Genomic DNA, 24,295 nt, shown 5'->3' with positions numbered 1-24,295 from the left:
AAATGTATATCCACACTCCAGATAATGCGGTCGTGCGGTTTGCGCGCTGGACTGTCGTTTGGACTTATCGATGGTGCCGTGTTCAAACCCTGCCCGCTGCCGTCCCCCAGTCATCCTGCGGGAGGTTTGGAGTGAGAAGTAAACTATCTTCAACTCGAAGGAACATCCGAAACACGGAAAACGTTTATTAACAAATTTTTTTTTCCAAACAAGTCACATGTTGCTGAGAGGCTAAAACCACTTGGTTGCTGCTTGGCCCCCTTTACAAGGGGGCTTGAGTTTGAATCCCGACCAACTGGCTTGTGTTTGCTGAGCGGTTGGAAAACCTTCTCTCAGATACCCCCTCCCCCCACTGGTCTAAAAAAAAACTTGGAACATTATTAATTGGTTATAAAAAAAAAAACACCCCATTATAAATTTGTCCATAACCAGTGCATTGAACAATGAAGTTATATCATGTAAAACTTCAACAAAAAAAAAATTATAATTGCATTGCTTTCAGACATTTAAACAAATCTGGTATAATTTAATTCAAGCTGGTCTACAACTTACATTTAATTTAAGAAATAATAAAGGACATAACAAATTAACAAAATTAATACATGTTCTTGTTGGTATTTATGTAATTACAATGTGTAGTTTTACTGTGAAAGTTTGTCCTCGGTTTGATGCCCCCCCCTCCACTTGATGCCCCGTGCGGACCGTACCACCCGCACATTGCTAGCTACGCCACTGCCCTAATATGACACTCGACCATGGCCCCGCGCACTGATAAGGCCGTCTCTGCACGCAGCCTATTGACTTTTTTTTTTGGGGGGAGGGGGGCAGAGTCTAGATCTAGATAGTTATTTAAGTCTATCGAAAGTGCATGAGACTATACTAATGACTATCATATATCTGGCAGACACTGTAGGAAGGAATCTAAACCTTCGAGACCTATTTGAAAGATACCGAAGCGATGTGATTGGCTAGATCTAGAGCAGTGTTCCCCAAACTTTTGACCTATGTTGTACCCCTTTTTATAATTTTTGTAACCCCTCGTCCCCACCCCACCCACTTTACTATGGTAGTTGCATCTATGTGCTGAGATGACAGATTATAGAATTTGGTTCCCTGGCTGTTAATTTTATCTGACATCCTGTTCCACGTCTGTTCCTTTTTTTACTTAATATCAACAAATGTGGTTAAAGCAACTTCTCATAAATATTAAGTTGGAAAAGACAATATGTATTTCAGATACCAGAGAATTAAAATGCGTGACAATCCTAACCTTTTTAAATCCCACAAATGTAACATATTTTGACGTTTAACGAATAATGTTTTTATTCTCTTCTGACACGATTTTGTAAAATATAAACCTTTTACAATTAATGTTGCAATTGGTGGTATTAATTTGTACGATTCAAGTGACTGTCAATTTTCGGTACTATAAAATGTAATCTTTTTGAGCTTGGAAAACTTACATATTCATTACCCGACCTTTGTGATATTTATTTAAAAGATGTATAATAATAGCAAAATATGAGTTTGAATACATATGAAATAAAATAATATTAAAGAAAGTAAACATCCTATAGTTCGCTGTGTGGTTGTGAAATGTACACATGTACATGTACACCTCCTATAGTTCGCTGTGTGGTTGTGAAATGTACACGTGTACATGTACACCTCCTATAGTTCGCTGTGTGGTTGTGAAATGTACACGTGTACATGTACACCTCCTATAGTTCGCTGTGTGGTTGTGAAACGTACACATGTACATGTACACCTCCTATAGTTCGCTGCGTGGTTGTGAAACGTACACATGTACATGTACACCTCCTATAGTTCGCTGCGTGGTTGTGAAACGTACACATGTACATGTACACCTCCTATAGTTCGCTGCGTGGTTGTGAAACGTACACATGTACATGTACACCTCCTATAGTTCGCTGCGTGGTTGTGAAACGTACACATGTACATGTACACCTCCTATAGTTCGCTGCGTGGTTGTGAAACGTACACATGTACATGTACACCTCCTATAGTTCGCTGCGTGGTTGTGAAACGTACACATGTACATGTACACCTCCTATAGTTCGCTGCGTGGTTGTGAAACGTACACATGTACATGTACACCTCCTATAGTTCGCTGCGTGGTTGTGAAACGTACACATGTACATGTACACCTCCTATAGTTCGCTGCGTGGTTGTGAAACGTACACATGTACATGTACACCTCCTATAGTTCGCTGCGTGGTTGTGAAACGTACACATGTACATGTACACCTCCTATAGTTCGCTGCGTGGTTGTGAAACGTACACATGTACATGTACACCTCCTATAGTTCGCTGCGTGGTTGTGAAACGTACACATGTACATGTACACCTCCTATAGTTCGCTGCGTGGTTGTGAAACGTACACATGTACATGTACACCTCCTATAGTTCGCTGTGTGGTTGTGAAATGTACACATGTACATGTACACCTCCTATAGTTCGCTGTGTGGTTGTGAAATGTACACATGTACATGTACACCTCCTATAGTTCGCTGTGTGGTTGTGAAATGTACACGTGTACATGTACACCTCCTATAGTTCGCTGTGTGGTTGTGAAATGTACACATGTACATGTACACCTCCTATAGTTCGCTGTGTGGTTGTGAAATGTACACATGTACATGTCTACCTCAAGAAAAGAAATAACACCGATGCTTATTTTGTAATTTGTGTGGGGGTATACCGGTGTGCCGGTTACACGTGTGTGTGTGTGTGTGTGTGTGTGTGTGTAATATGCGCAAAAAAGACGGTAGTTTTAAAAGTTCACATTAAATCTAGGTCCTAGTGCTGCCGGGGGACCTCTACTAAATTAAATCCGGCCCTGTCTTATAAACCAACGTGGAAAGGGATTTGACTTAGTGTAAAACCTGGTTTACCCATTCGTTCGTTGTTGTACCATATTAAAAACCCAATTAATGCGTATAACATCAAGCCAAAAGTGATGACTAGGATATTGCAAACGGTAAGGTTCCCAACACTCTTGTCCGAATAAAATAACTTCTTCCACTGTATTCCCTGTATACACACAAAGATAAAAAAATATTATTAATTTAATTAAAGCAACAAAAAAAAAAAACTTGTTTTATTTCGGTGAATTAAAACGCCCCCCCCCTCTTTCCCAACGTATACATTTGGCAAGTTAATGTCATTAACCCTTACATTCTTTCACCGGAATAAGAAAATACAGCTTAAGATTTACGATAATGAGTTTGCCAAGGGAACTTACTCTACACAATCTCAAAAATATACACTTTTATAAAATTAAATATGCATATTAATTATTTTGTTAAAAGGAAAGTGAGAAGAAATGTACAAGAACTCTAAATTCTTTCTTCTAAAATAAAACATGCTTTTAGATATAAGTATTTTCATTCAAAAGTGAATCTTTAATAAAACTTCCCACCAGGGGCCTCTACATACTTGAATTCGACCCTGCCTTTCAGACTAGCTACTATCAGTCAATCTACAATCTAAAACGTGCTTCAATCAGTCACTGTAATCTTCTAAACCTTGCTTCAACTAGTCACTCTAATCTTCTAAACCTTGATTCAACCAGTCACTCTAGTCCTCTAAACCTTGCTTCAATCAGTCACTCCAATCTTCTAAACCTTGCTTCAATCAGTCGCTCTAATCCTCTAAACCTTGTTTCAATCAGTCACTCTAGTCCTCTAAACCTTGCTTCAATCAGTCACTCTAGTCCTCTAAACCTTGCTTCAATCAGTCACTCCAATCTTCTAAACCTTGCTTCAATCAGTCACTCTAGTCCTCTAAACCTTGCTTCAACCAGTCACTCTAATCCTCTAAACCTTGCTTCAACCAGTCACTCTAATCCTCTAAACCTGCTTCAATCAGTCACTCTAATCCTCTAAACCTTGCTTCAATCAGTCACTGTAATATTCTAAAAACCTTGCTACAATAAGTCACTCTAATCCTCTAAATCTTGCTACAACCAGTCACTGTAGGCCTCTAAGCCAGCTTGCTATAATCAGTCACTGTAGGCCTCTAAGCTAGCTTGCTACAACCAGTCACTGTAGGCCTCTAAACCCTGCTACAACCAGTCACTGTAGGCCTCAAAACCCTGCTATAACCAGTCACTGTAGGCCTCTAAGCCAGCTTGCTACAATCAGTCACTGTAGGCCTCTAAACCCTGCTACAACCAGTCACTGTAGGCCTCTAAGCCAGCTTGCTACAACCAGACACTGTAGGCCTCTAAGCCAGCTTGCTATAATCAGTCACTGTAGGCCTCTAAGCCAGCTTGCTACAACCAGTCACTGTAAGCCTCTAAACCCTGCAACAACCAGTCACTGTAGGCCTGTAAGCCAGCTTGCTACAACCAGTCACTGTAGGCCTCTAAACCCTGCTACAACCAGTCACTTTAGGCCTCTAAGCCAGCTTGCTATAACCAGTCACTGTAGGCCTCTAAGCCAGCTTGCTACAACCAGTCACTGTAGGCCTCTAAACCCTGCTACAACCAGTCACTGTAGGCCTCAAAACCCTGCTATAACCAGTCACTGTAGGCCTCTAAACCCTGCTACAACCAGTCACTGTAGGCCTCTAAGCCAGCTTGCTATAACCAGTCACTGTAGGCCTCTAAACCCTGCTATAACCAGTCACTGTATGCCTCTAAACCCTGCTACAACCAGTCACTGTAGGCCTCTAAACCAGCTTGCTACAACCAGTCACTGTAGGCCTCTAAGCCAGCTTGCTACAACCAGTCACTGTAGGCCTCTAAACCCTGCTATAACCAGTCACTGTAGGCCTCTAAGCCAGCTTGCTACAACCAGTCACTGTAGGCCTCTAAGCCAGCTTGCTACAACCAGTCACTGTAGGCCTCTAAGCCAGCTTGCTACAACCAGTCACTGTAGGCCTCTAAGCCAGCTTGCTACAACCAGTCACTGTAGGCCTCTAAACCCTGCTACAACCAGTCACTGTAGGCCTCTAAGCCAGCTTGCTACAACCAGTCACTGTAGGCCTCTAAGCCAGCTTGCTACAACCAGTCACTATAGGCCTCTAAACCCTGCTACAACCAGTCACTGTAGGCCTATAAACCCTGCTACATCCAGTCACTGTAGGCCTCTAAACCAGCTTGCTACAACCAGTCACTGTAGGCCTCTAAACCCTGCTATAACCAGTCACTGTAGGCCTCTAAGCCAGCTTGCTACAACCAGTCACTGTAGGCCTCTAAGCCAGCTTGCTACAACCAGTCACTGTAGGCCTCTAAACCCTGCTACAACCAGTCACTTTAGGCCTCTAAGCCAGCTTGCTACAACCAGTCACTGTAGGCCTCTAAACCCTGCTACAACCAGTCACTGTAGGCCTCTAAGCCAGCTTGCTACAACCAGTCACTGTAGGCCTCTAAGCCAGCTTGCTACAACCAGTCACTGTAGGCCTCTAAACCCTGTTACAACCAGTCACTGTAGGCCTCTAAACCCTGCTACAACCAGTCACTGTAGGCCTCTAAACCCTGCTACAACCAGTCACTGTAGGCCTCTAAACCAGCTTGCTACAACCAGTCACTGTAGGCCTCTAAACCCTGCTAAAACCAGTCACTGTAGGCCTCTAAGCCACCTTGCTACAACCAGTCACTGTAGGCCTCTAAGCCAGCTTGCTACAACCAGTCACTGTAGGCCTCTAAGCCAGCTTGCTACAACCAGTCACTGTAGGCCTCTAAACCCTGCTACAACCAGTCACTGAAGGCCTCTAAACCAGCTTGCTACAACCAGTCACTGTAGGCCTCTAAACCAGCTTGCTACAACCAGTCACTGTAGGCCTCTAAACCAGCTAACTATAACCAGTCACTGTAGGCCTCTAAACCAGCTTGCTATAACCAGTCACTGTAGGCCTCTAAACCAGCTTGCTACAACCAGTCACTGTAGGCCTCTAAACCAGCTTGCTATAACCAGTCACTGTAGGCCTCTAAGCTAGCTTGCTACAACCAATCACTGTAGGCCTCTAAACCAGCTTGCTACAACCAATCACTGTAGGCCTCTAAGCCAGCTTGCTATAACCAGTCACTGTAGGCCTCTAAACCCTGCTATAACCAGTCACTGTAGGCCTCTAAGCCAGCTTGCTATAACCAGTCACTGTAGGCCTCTAAGCCAGCTTGCTATAACCAGTCACTGTAGGCCTCTAAGCCAGCTTGCTATAACCAGTCACTGTAGGCCTCAATGCCAGCTTGCTATAACCAGTTACTGTAGGCCTCTAAGCCAGCTTGCTATAACCAGTCACTGTAGGCCTCTAAGCCAGCTTGCTATAACCAGTCACTGTAGGCCTCTAAGCCAGCTTGCTACAACCAGCCACTGTAGGCCTCTAAGCCAGCTTGCTATAACCAGTCACTGTAGGCCTCTAAGCCAGCTTGCTATAACCAGTCACTGTAGGCCTCTAAACCAGCTTGCTACAACCAGACACTGTAGGCCTCTAAGCCAGTTTGCTACAACCAGTCACTGTAGGCCTCTAAACCCTGCTACAACCAGCCACTGTAGGCCTCTAAGCCAGTTTGCTATAACCAGCCTTACCTTGATGTAAGCCGCTACCAAGGCGAGAGGAACGCAAGGACAGAAGAATAGCAGCACTAAAACGAGGCTCAGAATTTGGCAACATTTAACCGTAGTCTGAGTTGTCTGAGTTGTCTGAGTAGCCTGCACCTGGATCAATATAGAAATATGTAATGTTCTTGAGTAGCCTGCACCTGACACAATATAGAAATATGTAATGTTCTTGAGTAGCCTGCACCTTGATCAATATAGAAATATGTAATGTTCTTGAGTAGCCTGCACCTGACACAATATAGAAATATGTAATGTTCTTGAGTAGCCTGCACCTGACACAATATAGAAATATGTAATGTTCTTGAGTAGCCTGCACCTTGATCAATATAGAAATATGTAATGTTCTTGAGTAGCCTGCACCTGACACAATATAGAAATATGTAATGTTCTTGAGTAGCCTGCACCTTGATCAATATAGAAATATGTAATGTTCTTGAGTAGCCTGCACCTGACACAATATAGAAATATGTAATGTTCTTGAGTAGCCTGCACCTGACACAATAAAAGAATCAACAATTGTTCTGCACATAGATGTTTACTTTTAATACTATTAACTAATGCCACTCGTAATTATAATTACTATTAGGGTTGGGATAAAGAAAGATAAACAAGTAAAAGAAAAAAGATTACTATAAAAAAACAACGCTTATCTAAGGGAAAGAACCACTAATTACTGCCTTTAATCTGAAAAAAATGTAAGGGTTTATCTCCCTTTCTGCCACTTGTAGCAAAAATATGAATAATTATGCAAGATTTCAACTAGATCCAAGAATGGGACGTTTAATATGCATAACTAGATTGACATAGGAACACGCCTAGAATGTAATCATCTTTTTTTTTTGTTTGAAGTAACGTCTGTAGTATAGAAACTTTTTTTTTTCTAATAATGATATAAAATAATAATAATAAAGCTGTTTCTATGATTCCGAAGTTAAGGCTTTTTATTTTAAAATAAGTGCACTATTTCACATGATGACGCAAATCAAATATGGACCTAAATATTGTTCCTGATGCACTCAAAGCCCGTTGTACCACGGGGTTTACTTAAGTTCTAATGACCTGCGACCTTTTTCAAGGACTTTTCTTTGGTATCTAATGTGTGTCCCGCGAATTAAGTTGTCTATTTCAGAGGCCTCATGTTGACATCTGCTTATACCTTTGTCTGTGAGAGAAAGAAAGGGGCACCTATTTTACCCGGCTGTTCTTACAGCTCCGCCAAAAAAAAAATTGCCCTTGACATGCAGTCATGCCCATACAGAGTGTTGATGTCAAATTCAGCAAAACTGTCGAATGATAAGTAGTGCTTCTGCACTGTCCACACCTGGAAGTCTTGCCGGCCTACGTACTTTCTCTGGAATAATTTGAGGATCCCTGGAGCCTTCTATAGAGCATTTAGGTCTCACATAACTATACAAAAGGGTCGGGTAAAGAACTGCTTTATAAGCATAACCATTGTCCGCAGGTGATCGATTTTGATTCTCTTTTAAATACTGTATTCCTCACTAATTTTCGGACTCAAGACAAGCCTTATTATATATTTATATACATACATACATACATACATACATATAAATATATCTATATCTATATATAATGCTAATAAGCTAGTTTTAACATTGTAAAAGTACCTATTGAAACACCAAATGAAAACAATCTTATCACACCCTTATATTCCTTGTGCTAAAAATACAGGAACGAGCTTTTGTGACATCTATTACTTAGCAGCGAATCCTTTCGAAACATGTAAAGCATTTTACAAACATTTTTTTTCCAACAAGATAGACGGACGGACAGACAGCCACACAAAACTAATAGCGTCTTTTCACCTTTTGGGGGACTCTAAAAATACATTTAAATTTGGCTAGATAACGAGAACATATTTATCCTGAACGGAACTCCACGTCTTCTGGTATTTCCGCATTCCTAAAAGAGTCATTGGAATATTATAAAGTCTTGAAGATCTATACATTCGCATAACCAGGATTCTGTTTTTAGCGGCCCCCAAAAGGTGAAAAGACGCTATTAGTTTTGTGTGGCCTGTTTGTCCGTCTGTCCCGTTTAGATCTCAGAAACTATAAAGAGAAAATGAAAATCGGACATCATGATATTTTAGACCATTCAAAGTTCTGATGCAACGGCTACTTTCTTCTTTTCTGAATGCGAAAAATCGAATTTTTAAAATCAATTATGCAAGCAGTTTTTTCATAAAAATACACCAAGTAAGTCAGTACGGTAAAACTTACCAAAATGCCCACAGTGTCTGTTACTATTAATAGTTAATTGTTGTAAAAATGGTGTATTTTTATGAAAAAACTGCTTGCATAATTGATTTTAAATATTAGATTTTTCGCTTTCGCTTATTTTTTTTAACACATTTATATGCAAATGGTTTTATATTTTCGATCAAAAATTATTATTTCTCACAATTGTATTGCTAAGTTATGTAAGTTCTGTCATACTAAATAAACATTTACAAAAAAAAGTTCACTTTTTTTTAAAAAAGAAAACATCTATTTACCACCGAAATAGGTTAAACATAATTTAAAACAACAATTAATAAGTAGTTTTTCAAATTATGGCGTGCGCCGCAGTAGTGTACGCTCACTATGGAACACAAAACTAGAGGAATTTTTTTATATATTTTTCTTGAGGATATGAATAAGAGATTGACCTATTACAAACAATTAGATACTCGTTATAAGACATCAGTTAGGCCAGGTTCACAACTAACTTTACATTCACTTATCCCTTGGTTTGTTGGACCTTTGGGGCACCACTTAGGATCTGTCAACCTTCTTTCTCCATTCTTTTCTGTCATTTGCCTTTGATAGAATTTCATTCTGAAAATATTGAAACCTGCCTTTTTACCTGCCTGGGCGGACCACTTCTGATAGAATTTAATACCGATATTCTTCTGAGAATATTAAAACCTGCCTTTTTTCTTGCTAGAGTGGACCACTTCGGGGGCCGATTTTGAGTTTGTATTTCCACACAAACTGCCTTTGTAACCGTGTTTTGTGTGGGCTGGGGTTCGGGGTCAATTTTTTTTTTCTGACATTCGTTAGTTATTAAGAGAAAAAAAAGTTCTATAAAGTTCTATAAAGTTCTATAAAGTTCTATGAAGTTCTATAAAAGTTCTATAAAGTTCTATAAAGCTCTATGAAGTTCTATAAAGTTCTATAAAGGTCTATGAAGTTCTATAAAGTTCTATAAAGCTCTATGAAGTTCTATAAAGGCGGATATTGTCTTTTTTTCAAGAATTATTTTGTTATGTTTTTATTCTTTTCAGATGCGATATTAAAATGCAGGATTGTATATTGTATTCTAACATAAGATATTTGCGACTATATTTTATTTACCACTAATTCCTCTGAGCAAGTAGCTGGTGGAATAAATGTCCCTCCCTGCCAGTCAGAGTTTGCTTTGTAACTTTGCAGCTGAAACCCAACATCCCCGATCACGTGACTGTCTCCCCCAGTCACACTGGAGTTTTGGAGGGCTGGGTCTTTGCATCGCTTAGAATGAGTCGTCCAGATGTCTGTCGCTTGTGTTTGGACTTGCGTTTCCAGCGATGGAAAGTTTGCTGAGTTTTGTGGCGAACTAGATGCATTGAATAAATCGCTGTTGCCAAGCTGAGTGCCACTTTCTTGAATAAGTGAGCTCTGAAATGACAGGATCAAACATAATTTATTGAAGATGTAGTTACGGTGTCTATGTTTTGCTGTGGATTGTCACATGTCTTGCTAGTATATTTATTTTGTTATTTATTTCTGCAGTTGAAAAAAGGTCTCAAGTATTTTGTTTGCAAAATACATTAGTTGATCTGTTATCATATAACCATAAAAAAAGCTTGGTAAATGAAGCTTATAAAATGCAAAATATAAAATAATCCTTTCTATGAATAGATAATGCTTACGGGAAGAACTACGTCTTTAGAACTATCTCTACCAAATATTGTAGAAGTTATTTCCCTTATTCGATATCAAACAAAATAATTTATTACCAATAATTAATTAACTAATTGAGTAAATTTGCCTATTTGTTTATGAAAAATAAAAAAAATGAAAGAGAGAGAAAAAATAGAAAGAGAATAAGAGAGAGAAAGAGAATGAATAAAAGAGATCGAAATAGAAAGAGAGAAATAGAAAGAGAAAAAAAAAGAGCGAGAGAGAAAGAGAAAGAAAAACATCGAAAGAGAAATAGAAAAATAGAAAGAGAAAAAGAGAGAGAGAAAGACAGATAAATAAAGAACACAAGAGAAAAGAGATAGAGATTAGTAGATTAGACAATGTCTGTGTGTGTGTGTAGTTGTGTAATCTAACCTTTAGTTAGCATTTTCTAATACACTACGCAAGACAGCAGGGTTTCTGTCCAGGGCTTTGGATTTGAGCCTCTCAAGCCCTCACTCAAATGGAGTTTGATGATGACGATGATGAATGTATACACTAAAACCAACTCTACGTATTACAACGTAATATTTCTCCAATAATCTCCCTTATCCCTCTCGCACTTTTTTGCTTTTCTTTTTAAAAAAAAGTTGACTATGTTGGAAAACCTAAATTCCGCGGGCTCCAGCTCACGTAGAAGAAGTGGACGTCTGCTGGAATCTGTTGAGAGATCCTTCCGCCCAATAGGCAAGGGAGAACTGAAGTTTTTGTGAAAGTAGTGCAGAATAGATAAAAAGTAAATGTCTAGATTACCGTGTTGAGTTCTAGCAAGTGGTAGATCTGAGCCTGGTGATCAATTTGCAAGAGTTCCATTTCCAGACACGATCCAGGGCGCTCACAAGTGACGTCATCACAATTGTTCTTCATTTTCACTTTCTAATACTCTCAGTTTATGTTGGTGTCATGCGTTGGATCAGCACACATCATTTGATGGCGTCATTACAATACTTCAATTGATGGTGCAGTCTGTTGATAAAACAACAAAATATAAACAAGAAAATATAAGCAAGGTTACAAAGACAGTTTGTGTGGAAACATAAACTCAAAATCGGCCCCCGAAGTGGTCCACTCCGGCAGGTAAAAAGGCAGGTTGCAGAATTTTCAGAAAGAACATCAGAATGAAATTCTATCAAAGACAATTGACAGAGAAGAATGGAGAAAGAAGGTTGACAGATGTTGTGTGGTACCCCAGCTGTCCAACAGACCAAAAGATAAGTAAATGTGAAGTTGGATATGAACCTGGCCTAACTGATGACTTATAATGAATATCTAATTGATCTAATTGTTTTGTAAAGGATCAATCTCTTATTCAAATCCTCAAGAAAATACATTTCCGTAAAAAAAAAATACCATTTATGTATTGGGATATTGCTGTTTTCGCGACAATAAGAAAAACTAATTATTAATTGTTGTTTTAAATTATGTCCAACTTATAGGCATACTAAATATATTTTTTCTCTTTAAAAAAAAGAAAACTTCTTTCAGGGTTAAACGGTAGTAGTTAGTATGGCAGAACTTACATAACTTAGCAATACATATGTAATAATAAAAATGTACAAAAAAGAAATAATTGTTTAAATAATTTTTATCATTCGAGTTTGGGTTGGGAGAAATCACGTGTATAAATTTTTTATCAGACAGACAGGCACAGTGTATTGATTTAAACTTTGTAAAAATACTTTTAAAAAAAAGCTTATCTTAAGGGAAAAACTGTAGAACTATATTTATCTAATAGATAAGAGTTATTTCCCTTAGACAATACCTGGCTACATTAAATTGTAACCCTAATTTATTAATTAATTAGTTATTATTTTTACTGATTCATATTTTGAGGAGCAATGGATAATTGAGCAACTTCTCAACTCCCTCTAAGAATTGAGAAGTGGGAGAAATAACGTGTACAAAACTTGTACCAGACTGACAGAGTTGATTTAAGTGTAAAAGGGTATGATTGTCTTCTAAAAATGTGTGATCATTTGTAGTTTCTAGTGCGTTACTCAGTGACTAATGATTTGGTAGGAAGAAAACACGTGAAAATACTTAACAGGTCAATAACTTTATGAATAAATCTATCCCAAATTGGGTTAGTGTGTCTACTCTTTTAACTAGACCATTTCATGTAAGTGCTAATTGATCGGTAGTTTTTACATCACATAAAGATCAAATTATATACTGCAAATAATTCTAATAAGTGCTTCACATCTTTAACGTTAAAGCGGGCACGTTGAACAGAGAATGTGTATCTACCTGTTTCAGATGCTCCAGTTTCAGCCTAAGCCAATATAGCTACAATATAGTTACAATATAGCTGCAATTGTAATTATAAATTGTATTAAATAATTAGCTTTAGGTATTTTTAGGTTAAAAAGCTCAAAACTCTTGCTTTTCGGTGCAGACTTTGACAAAAATGCGTTAGATTACGAGTTGATACAGTCATCTTAGTCTACTTACCTTTGACTTAAATATAGAACATGAATTTAATTGAAGTGTGGCTTATCACTTGACAGGGTAGACGCTTGTATATTTTGACAACACTAGTGTCAACCATGGCTAGAGTAATGTCGTCATGCTTGGCTGATTATGTAATACGATGCACTGGATTGTTGCTGTTGTTATTAAGTAAAGAACTCTCTCTCTCTTTCTCTCTCTCTTTCCCTCTCTCTCTCTCTCTCTCTCTCATTCTCATGCAATAGGTGTTTAACTATCTTTCAAAGAAGCAATAATGATTAATGATTAACTACTATTATCAACTATACTATTACCAAACTGTCCAGCAAACTATCTATTACATTTTCGGAGTGTCTATCAAATTATAAAATTATCAAATTTACCATCAAAATATCTTTAATGTTTATATATAGAAAAATAAAAAGGAATATTTAAAATTTAAAAAGCTTTAAAAAAAAGTTGACATCTCGAAGTTATGCAGCAATAGCCTTAATAAATAATTTTTTTTTTCTTTTTTTTTTTTTTTCTTTTTTTTTGTTGTTATTATGAATGCCAAGGCCTGCCTTAGATAATTGGAGGCCCTAGGCGAAGGGAATTTGATGTCCACAAGAGGAAATAGAATAATTCAAAAAAAAAAATTCAATTCATTTAAAACCTATTCTACTCTATCAATGACACCGAGGACAAGTTTCGCTATTTCTTCCCTACAAAAATGTTAGGAGCACTGTGCGAGGCCCTTACCGATCTGAGGCCCTTGGCTGCTGCCTTGTTTGCCTATGCCTTAGGCCAGGCCCTGTGTATGCAATCTGCTAAATTTACATCAAATATCTTAATGAGTCAGTATTTTAAAAATCTCTTCCGTTTAATCCAGCGGTTATTAACCTTTTTTGCTCGGCGACCCCTTATTATAATCTCCCGCTCTGCCGCGACCCCCACCCACACAGCACTATAAGAATAGACAATAACAATCCATATTTTCGATGGTCTTAGGCGACCCCTGGCTAATCGTCAATCGACCCCCAAGGGGGTCGCGATCCACAGGTTGAGAACCCCTGGTTTAATCAATTAGTGTAGAGACATGTTGTAAAACAATACAATCTATTATTAGAAAGTCCATCAACCACTATATGTGGCTATATGACATAATGCCTTAAGTCTATTTAAAAAAATATGTACGAAATTTATTTTTTAGAATTTTCTTGTTTGTTATTATCAAGTTGCGTCAGCTCAGTTTATAGACGTGGGATTTGGCTGGGTGGGTTTGTAGCTGTAATAAACTTATTGAAGTATTCTTCCGCGTTCTTCAATGGCTGAGTGCGTTCAACAAGTATTCGTCAACAAGGCATCAATTTCAAGAGGCTTGAATATTTTTTTTTCATCCAATCTGGCATTGAAAGAATTGTAACGAGACGAGGGAAATTTGAATATACTTTCTTTCCATTGGCCAGGTAAGAGTGGAATAAGCTGATTAAATGTAGAAATATTTGACAGCACGAATAACTTAGGTGGAAATAATTAACTTATTGACTAATCGGCTACATAATGTGATAACTCTGGTTTTACAGTTCTAATTTTCGAAAATCGTAAAATTAGATTTGGATTTCGTTTTTACTTATTTAGAACACGGAATCAGCGGAAATTCCCGCGCTCGACTCAAATGTTTGTTTATATTCTGTGACACGTGCATGAACATTTTGGGCGGTGTCTACTGTAGAAGTTCACCCCAACCTGCCCCTTTGTCAAATTATAAGCTGGCCTTTTATCGGCAGAACTTCATAGTTGAATCTTACTGTTGAAGTATTGCAAGGAAAAAAATATGAAAAAGGGGGGGGGGGGCGCAGTGGATGCGTAGTTAAGCGCTCGATTCCTGGGTTCGAATCTCGGTGAAGTCTTGGATTTTAAATTTTGTTATTTTTAGGGCACCCTTGAATTAATCCAACTCTAATGAGTACCTGGCTTTCAAAGGGGAAAGTAAATGCGCTAGTCGTTGTGCTGGTCACATGACGACCTGCTCTTTAACCCTTGGCCAAAGAAACAGAAGACCTTAACATCCACTCCCCCCCCCCCCCCCGTCCGTTAGCTGGGAGGTAACATTTCTCTATTCTGCAGATGTGGCCTACCTATCGCCATTGTGACTGCAGCAGGGTTTTGTGGATGCTATGGAGACCCTCTCTTTTGAGGACCACTGAGTCGGATACCTGTCTTGCCATGTTAGTTTTATTGGATACACTGTGCACGGTTGGTTCAACATGTTATCGTTAAATGTTTATATTTGTTTATAAAGATCCAAAGAAGATTTGAAGATTATGAATATTATGACCAAGTCTGAAGGATATGCTATTATCCTTTATACACCAAACCAAAAACATAAATCTATGTTTAAACTTAAACATATCTGAAAATTCTAATAGTATAAATTAGTTACGTGGACACAATTAACCGCCTTAGTCGTAGGGGCATCTATGATGATCTCCTTTGAATTGTAAGTAATGATCCTTGGGCAGAAGGTGAAGTCTGATCATTGTCAGCCACACAGCAAGAGAGGTTATTGCCCTTCAAACACCAAACTAAAAACATAAATCCAATATTTAAATTTCAACTTATCACCCCTTTTTAATTAGGTCTTGATTAAGCAATTTGTCTACATGAAAAGTGTAAATGCTCATGGACTGTGTACAATTTCTTAATAAGCTTGACTATTTAACAGTAGTATATGATTTGGATGTGCATGCGTTAACCTGTTTGTCTTGTCTGTCATTGTAAGTGAAAGTATAATAAGAATAAACCACATTAAAAAAAAACTATAAAAAAAAAACATTGGCCGCCATCAACCGTAAGGGGCGTCTATGGTTATTTTCTTTATGGTTATTTTCTTTTAATAATTAGTTATAATCCTATCAGAAAGTAAGGTCTGATTAAAATAACCAACACAGCAGCCCCCATCTCAAAATATATATATTTGGTCAAAAAAATAAATAAATATGGTTACAGTTTTGAACCAGTGGAGTCGAAGGCTCTGCCCGCGTACACTGTGTTCGTGTTGGACTCTGCTTTAGTGTCATCGGCTTCTTCTTGTACTTAGATATGACACCTGAGGCCCTTCTCATGTTTTGGCTTTACAGCAAGACAGGGGAGGTTTGGATTCAGAGTTGTCCTTCTCCGAATTAAAAAAAATGTTCTCTTTCACAGTAAAGCTCATTATTAGAGTTATGTTAAAACAATGAAATTTATATTATTGGAATGAGATTAAAAACAAATTATATAGTCCAGAAGCCAGAAGGATAAAGGCCCATTCCTCGAACATATGCTAGGACAAATGTGTACAAATGCTCCTTCTTCCCTAGTGCTATTAGAGCATGGAATGGGTTGCCTGAGCTAGCCAGGAAAACCAGTGACTTGGCAGAATTTAGGTCATTGGTAAACTTGCATGACTAGATGCATGATGCGTAGGACGTAATAATCTTCTATTTTAAAATAACGTCTGTATTTTATAAGATAAGATAAGACGGATCCACACTAAAGTGTTGTAATTACAGATGGATCTCTCTCTCTCTTTCTTGAATGTAACGTATAAGGTGACTCAGCTTATTACTAAAAGACTTGGAAAGTATGCTGAAACAAATTCTAGGTGACTACCAGAAAGGCTTCAGACCTAAAAGATCCAGAAACGATCCCATTTTCATCCTAATAGATATAGACTCGAGAAATGCTATAAATTCAGTAGACCAGTACACCAACTGTAAGTAAAGTAAAGTTTCCCTTTCAGACCATGCGATCTAAGCAATCTAAATGAAAGTTTTATTAGTTTCGTAAAACGAAATACTAAAAAAGAAACAGAACAAAAGACAAATCATAAAGTGTTTTACAATGCTTATTTAATACACTATTTTCAATGCTGTATAGTGAAAATAAACTTTTCAACTAATTATACATGCACTTCAAATGCAATTTTAAAAATAAAATAGCTTTTGATTATTTACATAAATAAAATAATTTGGTTCTCTAAATTGTAAATACAATCATAAAAGCTAAACAAATACTAATGTAGTTAACATTGACAAAACTTGAAATAAAGTAACACTAAGAAATGTAGTCAGTAAAAGGGTGCTGTTAAATTAATTATTCAAAGTTTATAGGTCACTTTTAGTGACCCAACACAAATCCGTTCACTAAATATGAACCATCTAAAATAATAAATGCTTCATTCAGGAATAGCAACAACCTAACTATTACTATTATAGGGTTTTGATATAGTGATACTGATACGGACTATTAGAAGACATAGCCATAGACCGCATTTGTGGAGAGAGATAGTGACCAAGAAAGCTATGGACAGTGAAAAAAAAACATGGGCCTCAGCTCTGGAAGAAAGGCTTGCCAAACGTAAAAATGGCTGGCTCCTCTACCACCAAAGCGAAAGGCACCTTAACTATTAGCGCATGGAATGGATTGCCTGAGCTAGCCAGGAAAACCAGTGACTTAGCAGAATTTAGGTCATTGGTTAATATGCATGACTAAATGCATGACGCGTAGGACGTAATCATATTCTTTTTTTGAAGTAACGTCTGTATTATATAAGATAAGATAAAATTATTTTTCGAGATATATGTGGACGTGAGTGTTTCTCCAAAATAAGAACACACAGTCTATGATAAAGTGTTTAACGAGACCAACCGGAGTCGTTAGGTCTGAACGAGGCCAACTATAGGGTTTTGAACTCTCCCCCCCCCCCTCCAATATTTTGTTCAAATCTAAATTAGATTCAATAAAAAAAAAGAAAATAAAAAGAAGCAGACTGGGAGACATTTTGAAATAGACATTTAAACAAGGTCAAGGACGCTATTTAATGCAACATGCTGAGAATAGACATATAAAGAATGTCAAGGACGCTATTTTGTGCATCAAGTTGAGAATAGACACATTAACAAAGTCAAGGACGCTATTTTGTGCAGCATGCTGAGAATAGACATATAAACAATGTCAAAGACGCTATTTTGTGCATCAAGTTGAGAATAGATATATAAAGAATTTCAAGGACGCTATTTTGTACATCATGCTGAGAATAGACATATAAACAATGTCAAGGACGCTATTTCGTGCAACAAATTGAGAATATTTATTTATTCAGGATATAAAAATTATTTTAATCAAGAAAAACATTTTTAAAATACTTTAAAAAAAACAAAGACTATATTAAGCGTAATTGTATCAAATAGTTTAAATCAGTCATATAATTAAATTTGTGATTGATCTTGACTAGTAATAATAAATCTGTTCGATTACAAATATTGTTATCAATAATATTGGTTTAGTGCAATTTCATGCTTTTAGCTTTCTCAATTCGCTATGATTCTATCACTTGCCTGGACCAATTAGAAAGGTTAGTGTGAAGAAAGAAAGGAAGTATCTGAGTGATCGCTTTTTTGATGTAATTACTACAAAAATGAACGATCTGAATTCGAACTCGGGGGCTAAAGTCTTTTCGACCTCCTCAAGTTAATACATTAACCATTATGCCGCGAAAATACTTATGAAAATAGAAGGTTTTATAGTTATCTATTGTTAGTTGTAAACATTTCTCTCTATAAAGTATAAAGGGGAGTAATTCAACTTATACCACCTTATCAGTCAAGTACAATTTTTTCCCTTGTACGAGATACCAAACAAAATAATTAATTAACTAATTTAAAAAAAAAAAATGATTTTCTTGTGTTGTTAGGTAAATGGAATAATTGTGTAAAATTTCAGCTTGATCTGAGATAGGGTGTGGAAGAAATAAAGTGTACAGACCTTTTACCATACAGACAGATAGGGTTGATAAAAGCTTTGTACAAATTATATTGTTACTCTACCCAGAATACACTTGCCAATTTCGCATTCAGTACACCGGATTTACCGGTGACTCTTTTTGTGGAAATCCTCAGGTCTCACATGTTCTCATATGCTCATTCATATAAGTTTAGGTTAAATTATTGAAACAACAATGTGTCTGGGTGTAAACATAAAAATAAAAAGTAAAAAAAACTACATAAGATTTATATGTTCCAAAATGAATTAGTCAAGTTCAATTGTTGATGAGTAGGTGGAACTATTGTAGTCGTTATAGTAGTTCCATTATTGTAGTGTTTTTTGTTGTTTCTTTTTTGGTTTCAGAAACCTGAATTTTACATTTAACATTGGCATCTTTTACATTGTTTAAATTACGTATTCAAGACAATAGATGCACTTCATCCGTGACTCTGTGTATGTCCTTCAGCGGCCAACTTTTCCATTCGCTTGTTGTTGTACCATATGAAGAAGCCGGTCGAGGCGTATCCAATGACGCCCACGATGATGGCCAGGACGTTCAGTTGAAGGGAGAGGTCAGCTAAGTCCATTGCCTTCTTGTTCACACCAGCCGCCTTCCATTTCTTGGCCTACAGAGACACAGAGACGGTTCCGTACATTGTAATTCCAGTATAGACTAACAAAATACAATAAAAAACCAAAAAAAAAAACCTAATTAAAGGGAAAGAAGGCCATACTCACAACTATATCCCTCAATAATATAGAAGTTATTTCCCATATTCGAGAACCAAAATATAATTTCCAATAATTAATAGACTGGTGAATTAAAAAAAATGATTCGTGTTTTGTTAGGTACAATGGTTAACAATTGTTTAAGGTTCCGAGTTGATCCGAGAATGGTTGTGGGTGAAATAATGTGTACAATTTACTAAGCGGACTAAACCCCACACGTTTAGCCATTTTTTAAAGTGATTACTGAATTATTACTGTATTATTTTCCCGTGTTTGTGTCTAACAAAGTGATTAATTAGCTAATTATTTAGTTGTTTCTTTTCAATTAATTCATGTCTTATATATGCCAATGAATAATTGTGCAAATGATAATGCCCCATTCGTGGTATAAAATTAAATTGTTATAAAAAAACAACATCTTAGATGTTAAGGTGTACACAACACTTTCTGGTGTATAAAAGTTAAGGAAAACTAAATATATTTATAACGTGATGAGTTAGATAATCATGAGCCATTTCGTCCTCATTGCAAGAGAGGGAAGCAGATAACAGCAGATAGACCCTTATCCTCACTGCAATAGAGGAAATTAGATAACAGCAGATAGCTTCTTGAAAGACAGAGCTGAACAGCTCTAACGAGAGTCGCAGGACACATATTTGGGAACCCAAAGAGGAGTCATTGACCCGAAGACAAGCGCAGACGACAAGAGGAAAACTTAAATAGACCCTTGGCAGACAACACAGTTTTATGGAATTACGGTAGATGTGGCCAAATATGCAAAACGCAAATAGTTTTGCGAGGTCAGAATCGAAGACAAAGACTTTATTTATTATGTGCTAGATAATGTGAGGTTGAGTTGAGAAAACCAATTGGCTATCTGATGGGGGGGGGGGGCGCTAATAATTTATTTTAAATTCGAGATTCGACTCATTCTGACTTGTTTTTGCTACATGCCTAAAGGCAGCACAGAAAACTTCTCCCAGTAAACAACACATCACAAGTCCACAAAGTTGTCATAAGAGACTGTACCAGGAGACTCAGAGCATGTCACATGACAGATACAAATATAATAATGTTTAAATGTATTACTCTACACATTATTGAGATAAGAATATTTTAATGTTAATTACCCATAGCAGGTGTCTTATATTGTTTTACTGTAGGTCTTCGTAACAAAAATAATTGAAAAGTGAAAAGTCTACTTCATTTCAGAGTCAATCTTGACATCAGTCAGTCCTTACTCTAGTTATTGTATTATGTGTAGTTTTGATTAAATCATTAAACTGGTTCTTAATACACTAATTCAGCATAAGTTATATTAAAGTGCTTTTCAAGCTTTTACTGGTGGGGCCCCCACCCCAAACTAAATAGATTTTCTCCCAGTCCACTTAGTCAACTAGTGTCTGTGGTTTCGGAGGGGTTTAAAAATGTAATGAAAAAAGAAAGACATTACGTTTGATGTGAAATTTGGTATAGAAATAATTGTTAATTACAGTCATATCTATACAGACTCCAAGATGTATCTCCCCTTTCTGTACGAAGTAGAATTTGCTTTTCATCACTAGTGGAGTGACTAATGTTGTTTTTTTTTAATGTTTTTTTTTAATTGAATAATGTAGTGTCTACGTCAATGAATAATTGTGCACAAGTTTCAACCTGAGCCGAGAATGGGAGAAATATTGTGTACAAGATTTGCATCAGACAGACAGAGAGAGTGAGTTCATTTAAGCTTTGTACAAATGATGCGTACCTTCATGATCATTACTAGGGCCGCGCCAGCGATAGGGCTGAGGAAAAATACCATCACGACAATACTCAGATAGAAGTACCTTTGAAACTTTATCTCCATGGTCTGTTCCTGGGTCAATAGAGCAAACAAACAGCCTTAATACACAGCTACAATGTATGAGTACACACTTTTTTATAAACATGCTTTCAGTTATAATAATTACTATCGGGGTTGCCAACAGTGGATCACAAACCTCGGTGGTTGCCAGCAGTGATCTACAAACCTCGGGTGTTGCGAGCAATGGTCTACAAACCAGGGGTTAGCAAACGGTGGTCTACAAACCTCGGCGGTTGCGAGCAGTAGTCTACAAACCATGGGTTTGCAAACGGTGGTCTACAAACCTCGGCGGTTGCGAGCAGTGGTTTACAAACCTCGGGGTTTGAGGGCAATGGTCTACAAACCTTGCAGTATAGTTAAAGATAATAACTAAAACTGAAACTAATACATGATCATTGTTTGTTTCAGGTAAAGCTTTTTAAATGTTACATTTTACGGTGTTCTAAAAATATTCACACTCTGTTCATATGAAATTTTATATGCAAATAAATAATGTGTATTGTTAGGGAGAAGCAAGCAGGGGCGTCCTTCCAAGGCCGGGAAGAATAGGTAAACCTCCAAGTTCAGCAAGAAGAGGACGTCTTACGGCTCCCCACCTCTCACATACTAAAAATGTATGAATATGTAGGAATTTTGTTAAATAAAAGGGACAACTTAATTGTTCTTTTTTTTTTTTTGATGGGTGGATATCTTTTTTACCAGGTGTTGTAATTAAGTACTGGTAATTGGTAGAATCGATTTATTCGAATTTTCCCAATAAAGGAAGTAGTCAGTAGACTCGACATTGGCCCATATCAGTACAGGAGGTTGAAAAAGGTAGACTCGATTAACATGACCTGTTTGTAAAATGTTTGACATGTTTCGGACATAGCCCAGCAGAGCTGTACCGTGGAAGAAGGTAGAGTCGAGTATCGTAGTTTGTCCACGTAGAGATGGGAGAGGGTAATCTCGATTACCTTGGAGTATGAATAGAGGGCTGGAAGAGGGTAGACTTGATTACCATGTTCTAATCAGTACATATAAAAGTGGGTGGACTCGATTATCTTTGGTTTGAGAATTTGTTGACAGAAAAAGTTTTGATCAAGTGCACTATTGAAATATTGCTGTGAATATTCTAACAAAAGAGTTATAAGGTTTTTGTTTACCCTCGAGTCTGTTGACCTTGAAGCCTGTGGAGTAAATATCCCGCCCTGCCACTCTGAGCTAGCTCTACGAATTTGCAGCGACGAACCGACTTCTCCAACAGCGTGACTGTCTCGTGCATCGCTGCTCTTGGTCAGACTCGGCTCATGGAAGACTAGGTTCGAGGACAGATCTAATGATCCGATTGGTATCGTCAATACGTTTTCCGCGTGTGTCGCTGGTGTTTGGACTTGTGGGCGGAGTGATTGAATGTTTGCAGGAGCTTCTGAAGAACTAGCATCATCGAACATGCTGCTGCTTTGCTGAGAACTTTGATGCAGTGACGAATTCTGGAAATTTAATGCATATTAATAAAATCAAAATATGTTCTCGAAGTCCATTTGTACATCACCTTCTATACTAATTTTTTTATAGGTTGTTAGAAGTGTGTGTGTGTGTTTCAATTAGTTCAATAGATTCTGATGAAACTACTAGTAAGTCCGTCGCAGTGGAGGTTATAAATGGAGCTAAAACCTAACAAAGGTTTAGGTGGATTAGATGTCAGTAGCTACAACCTAACGAAGGTTTAGGTAGATTACATACCAGTAGGTACAACCTAACAAAGGTTTAGGTGGATTAGATATCAGAGCTACAACCTAATAAAGCTCTAGGTGGATATGATGTCAGAAGCTACAACCTAATAAAACAGTTGAACTAGCAGTCTGGAGTAACAACCCAACACTCAACTTATCAACATAAATTTCTTCATTGATTGTAAAACCACATGCGGCTTTAGAGAGTGGCCAGTGAACGTCGAAGGCCCCGCACTCGAGTGGGTCAAGTGATATTTTTGTCAACTTTAGCCATTGTTCCATAGATAAAGACTCCACCAAATCAATCCTGTATAGACTGAACTACAACGGAATGGAGTTCGTAAGGAAAAAAAAACCATAATAATAATGGCGTAAGAAAAAGATATCATAATAAATCTTTAGTCAGAGTTCACTCACTGGATTATTGCACTGGTGAAGAATTCGACTCGATAGCAAGTTTCTGATTTAAGTTTAAAACTTTTGCTAATGATCTTGCTTCACTCTGTTTTCACTGTACAGTTATTACAAAGCTTATATCAACTCACTCTGTCTGTCTTTATGGTAAAAAGTTTTAACATTTTTTTTTCTCCCATTTCCCATTCTCGGATCAAGTTAAAACTTTGGGCAATTATTCAGTAAATCAAGGCATTAATATAAATCAACAACAGCAACAACAACAACAACAACAATTAGTTAATTAATTGTTGGTGATTAATTATTTTGTTTGACATCACAATAAGATGATGATTCATAGTGGGTCAGTGTTTTCCGCTCAACCCTAGTTTTCCTGGGGTAGGAATATTTTTTCCATGAACTGGAATAATAAACTATTAGGCCACCACGTGAATTAATCTGTCCGAAAAAAAAGCAATATGTTCCGCTAAATACTCAGAATGTGCGAAGTGTTCTGTTAAGTAAAAGGTTTGAGAACCCCTGAAGTAGGCCAGTATTACCTTGTTCAGTTCTAGCATGTCGTAATTCCCTGCCAAATGATCAGCTCGCACGAGAATCAAGTCGTCACTACAAGATTCATTACTCTCGCAGTGAAGGTCTTCCAGGTTTGCCATCACCCTGGCTTCTTGGCTTCTTCCAGTATTTATGAATGCGATGTTGTCTCTTGGGTTTTGAAATGTACTGTTTAACTTTCACGATAAATCTGGTGATACCTTTTTGTGGTCTTCATTACAATGTATCCATTTGTCACAATTAACAGATTAGCCTGTGGGTTAAAAA

At 37.4% G+C, this 24,295-nt stretch overlaps 2 protein-coding genes across 3 annotated transcripts in view; both read right to left on the bottom strand.

The window, feature by feature from the left end:
• Positions 1–421: 421 nt before the first annotated feature.
• On the bottom strand, positions 422–13,105 carry LOC106079867 (uncharacterized). The gene is made up of 5 exons (XM_056036954.1): positions 12,986–13,105; positions 11,288–11,500; positions 9,947–10,249; positions 6,555–6,683; positions 422–3,054 (listed from the first exon to the last, which is right to left on the bottom strand). The coding sequence occupies exons 2-5, from the start codon at positions 11,399–11,401 to the stop codon at positions 2,866–2,868; spliced, it is 735 nt and encodes a 244-aa protein (XP_055892929.1). The 5' UTR covers positions 11,402–11,500; positions 12,986–13,105; the 3' UTR covers positions 422–2,865.
• Positions 13,106–16,837: 3,732 nt separating this feature from the next.
• The window catches only part of LOC106077433 (uncharacterized), a 12,091-nt gene continuing 4,633 nt past the window's right edge, over positions 16,838–24,295 (bottom strand). For both annotated transcript variants that reach the window (XM_056036323.1, XM_056036324.1), the window contains exons 2-5: positions 24,016–24,281; positions 22,493–22,819; positions 21,252–21,359; positions 16,838–19,398 (exon numbers count right to left, since the gene is read on the bottom strand). In XM_056036323.1, coding sequence (XP_055892298.1) covers positions 19,210–19,398; positions 21,252–21,359; positions 22,493–22,819; positions 24,016–24,129 — 738 coding nt within the window. In that variant the 5' untranslated portion in view covers positions 24,130–24,281 and the 3' untranslated portion in view covers positions 16,838–19,209. The remainder of the gene's footprint in view (positions 19,399–21,251; positions 21,360–22,492; positions 22,820–24,015; positions 24,282–24,295) is intronic.

The sequence above is a fragment of the Biomphalaria glabrata genome, chromosome 7, assembly GCF_947242115.1.
Source record: "Biomphalaria glabrata chromosome 7, xgBioGlab47.1, whole genome shotgun sequence".
Classification (NCBI taxonomy): domain Eukaryota; kingdom Metazoa; phylum Mollusca; class Gastropoda; family Planorbidae; genus Biomphalaria; species Biomphalaria glabrata.
This window is presented reverse-complemented; position numbering and strand designations above follow the sequence as displayed.

What these genes read in the sequence shown, in the direction of transcription:
- LOC106079867 (XM_056036954.1), bottom strand. Translation starts at nt 11,401, where the DNA reads ATGAAGAACAATTGTGATGACGTCACTTGTGAGCGCCCTGGATCGTGT. An exon ending in CTTGCTCAGAGGAATTAGTG is followed by an intron (nt 6,684 to 9,946) that starts GTAAATAAAATA and finishes ATATTGATCCAG; the next exon opens with GTGCAGGCTACTCAGACAAC. An exon ending in TGGTAGCGGCTTACATCAAG is followed by an intron (nt 3,055 to 6,554) that starts GTAAGGCTGGTT and finishes GTGTGTATACAG; the next exon opens with GGAATACAGTGGAAGAAGTT.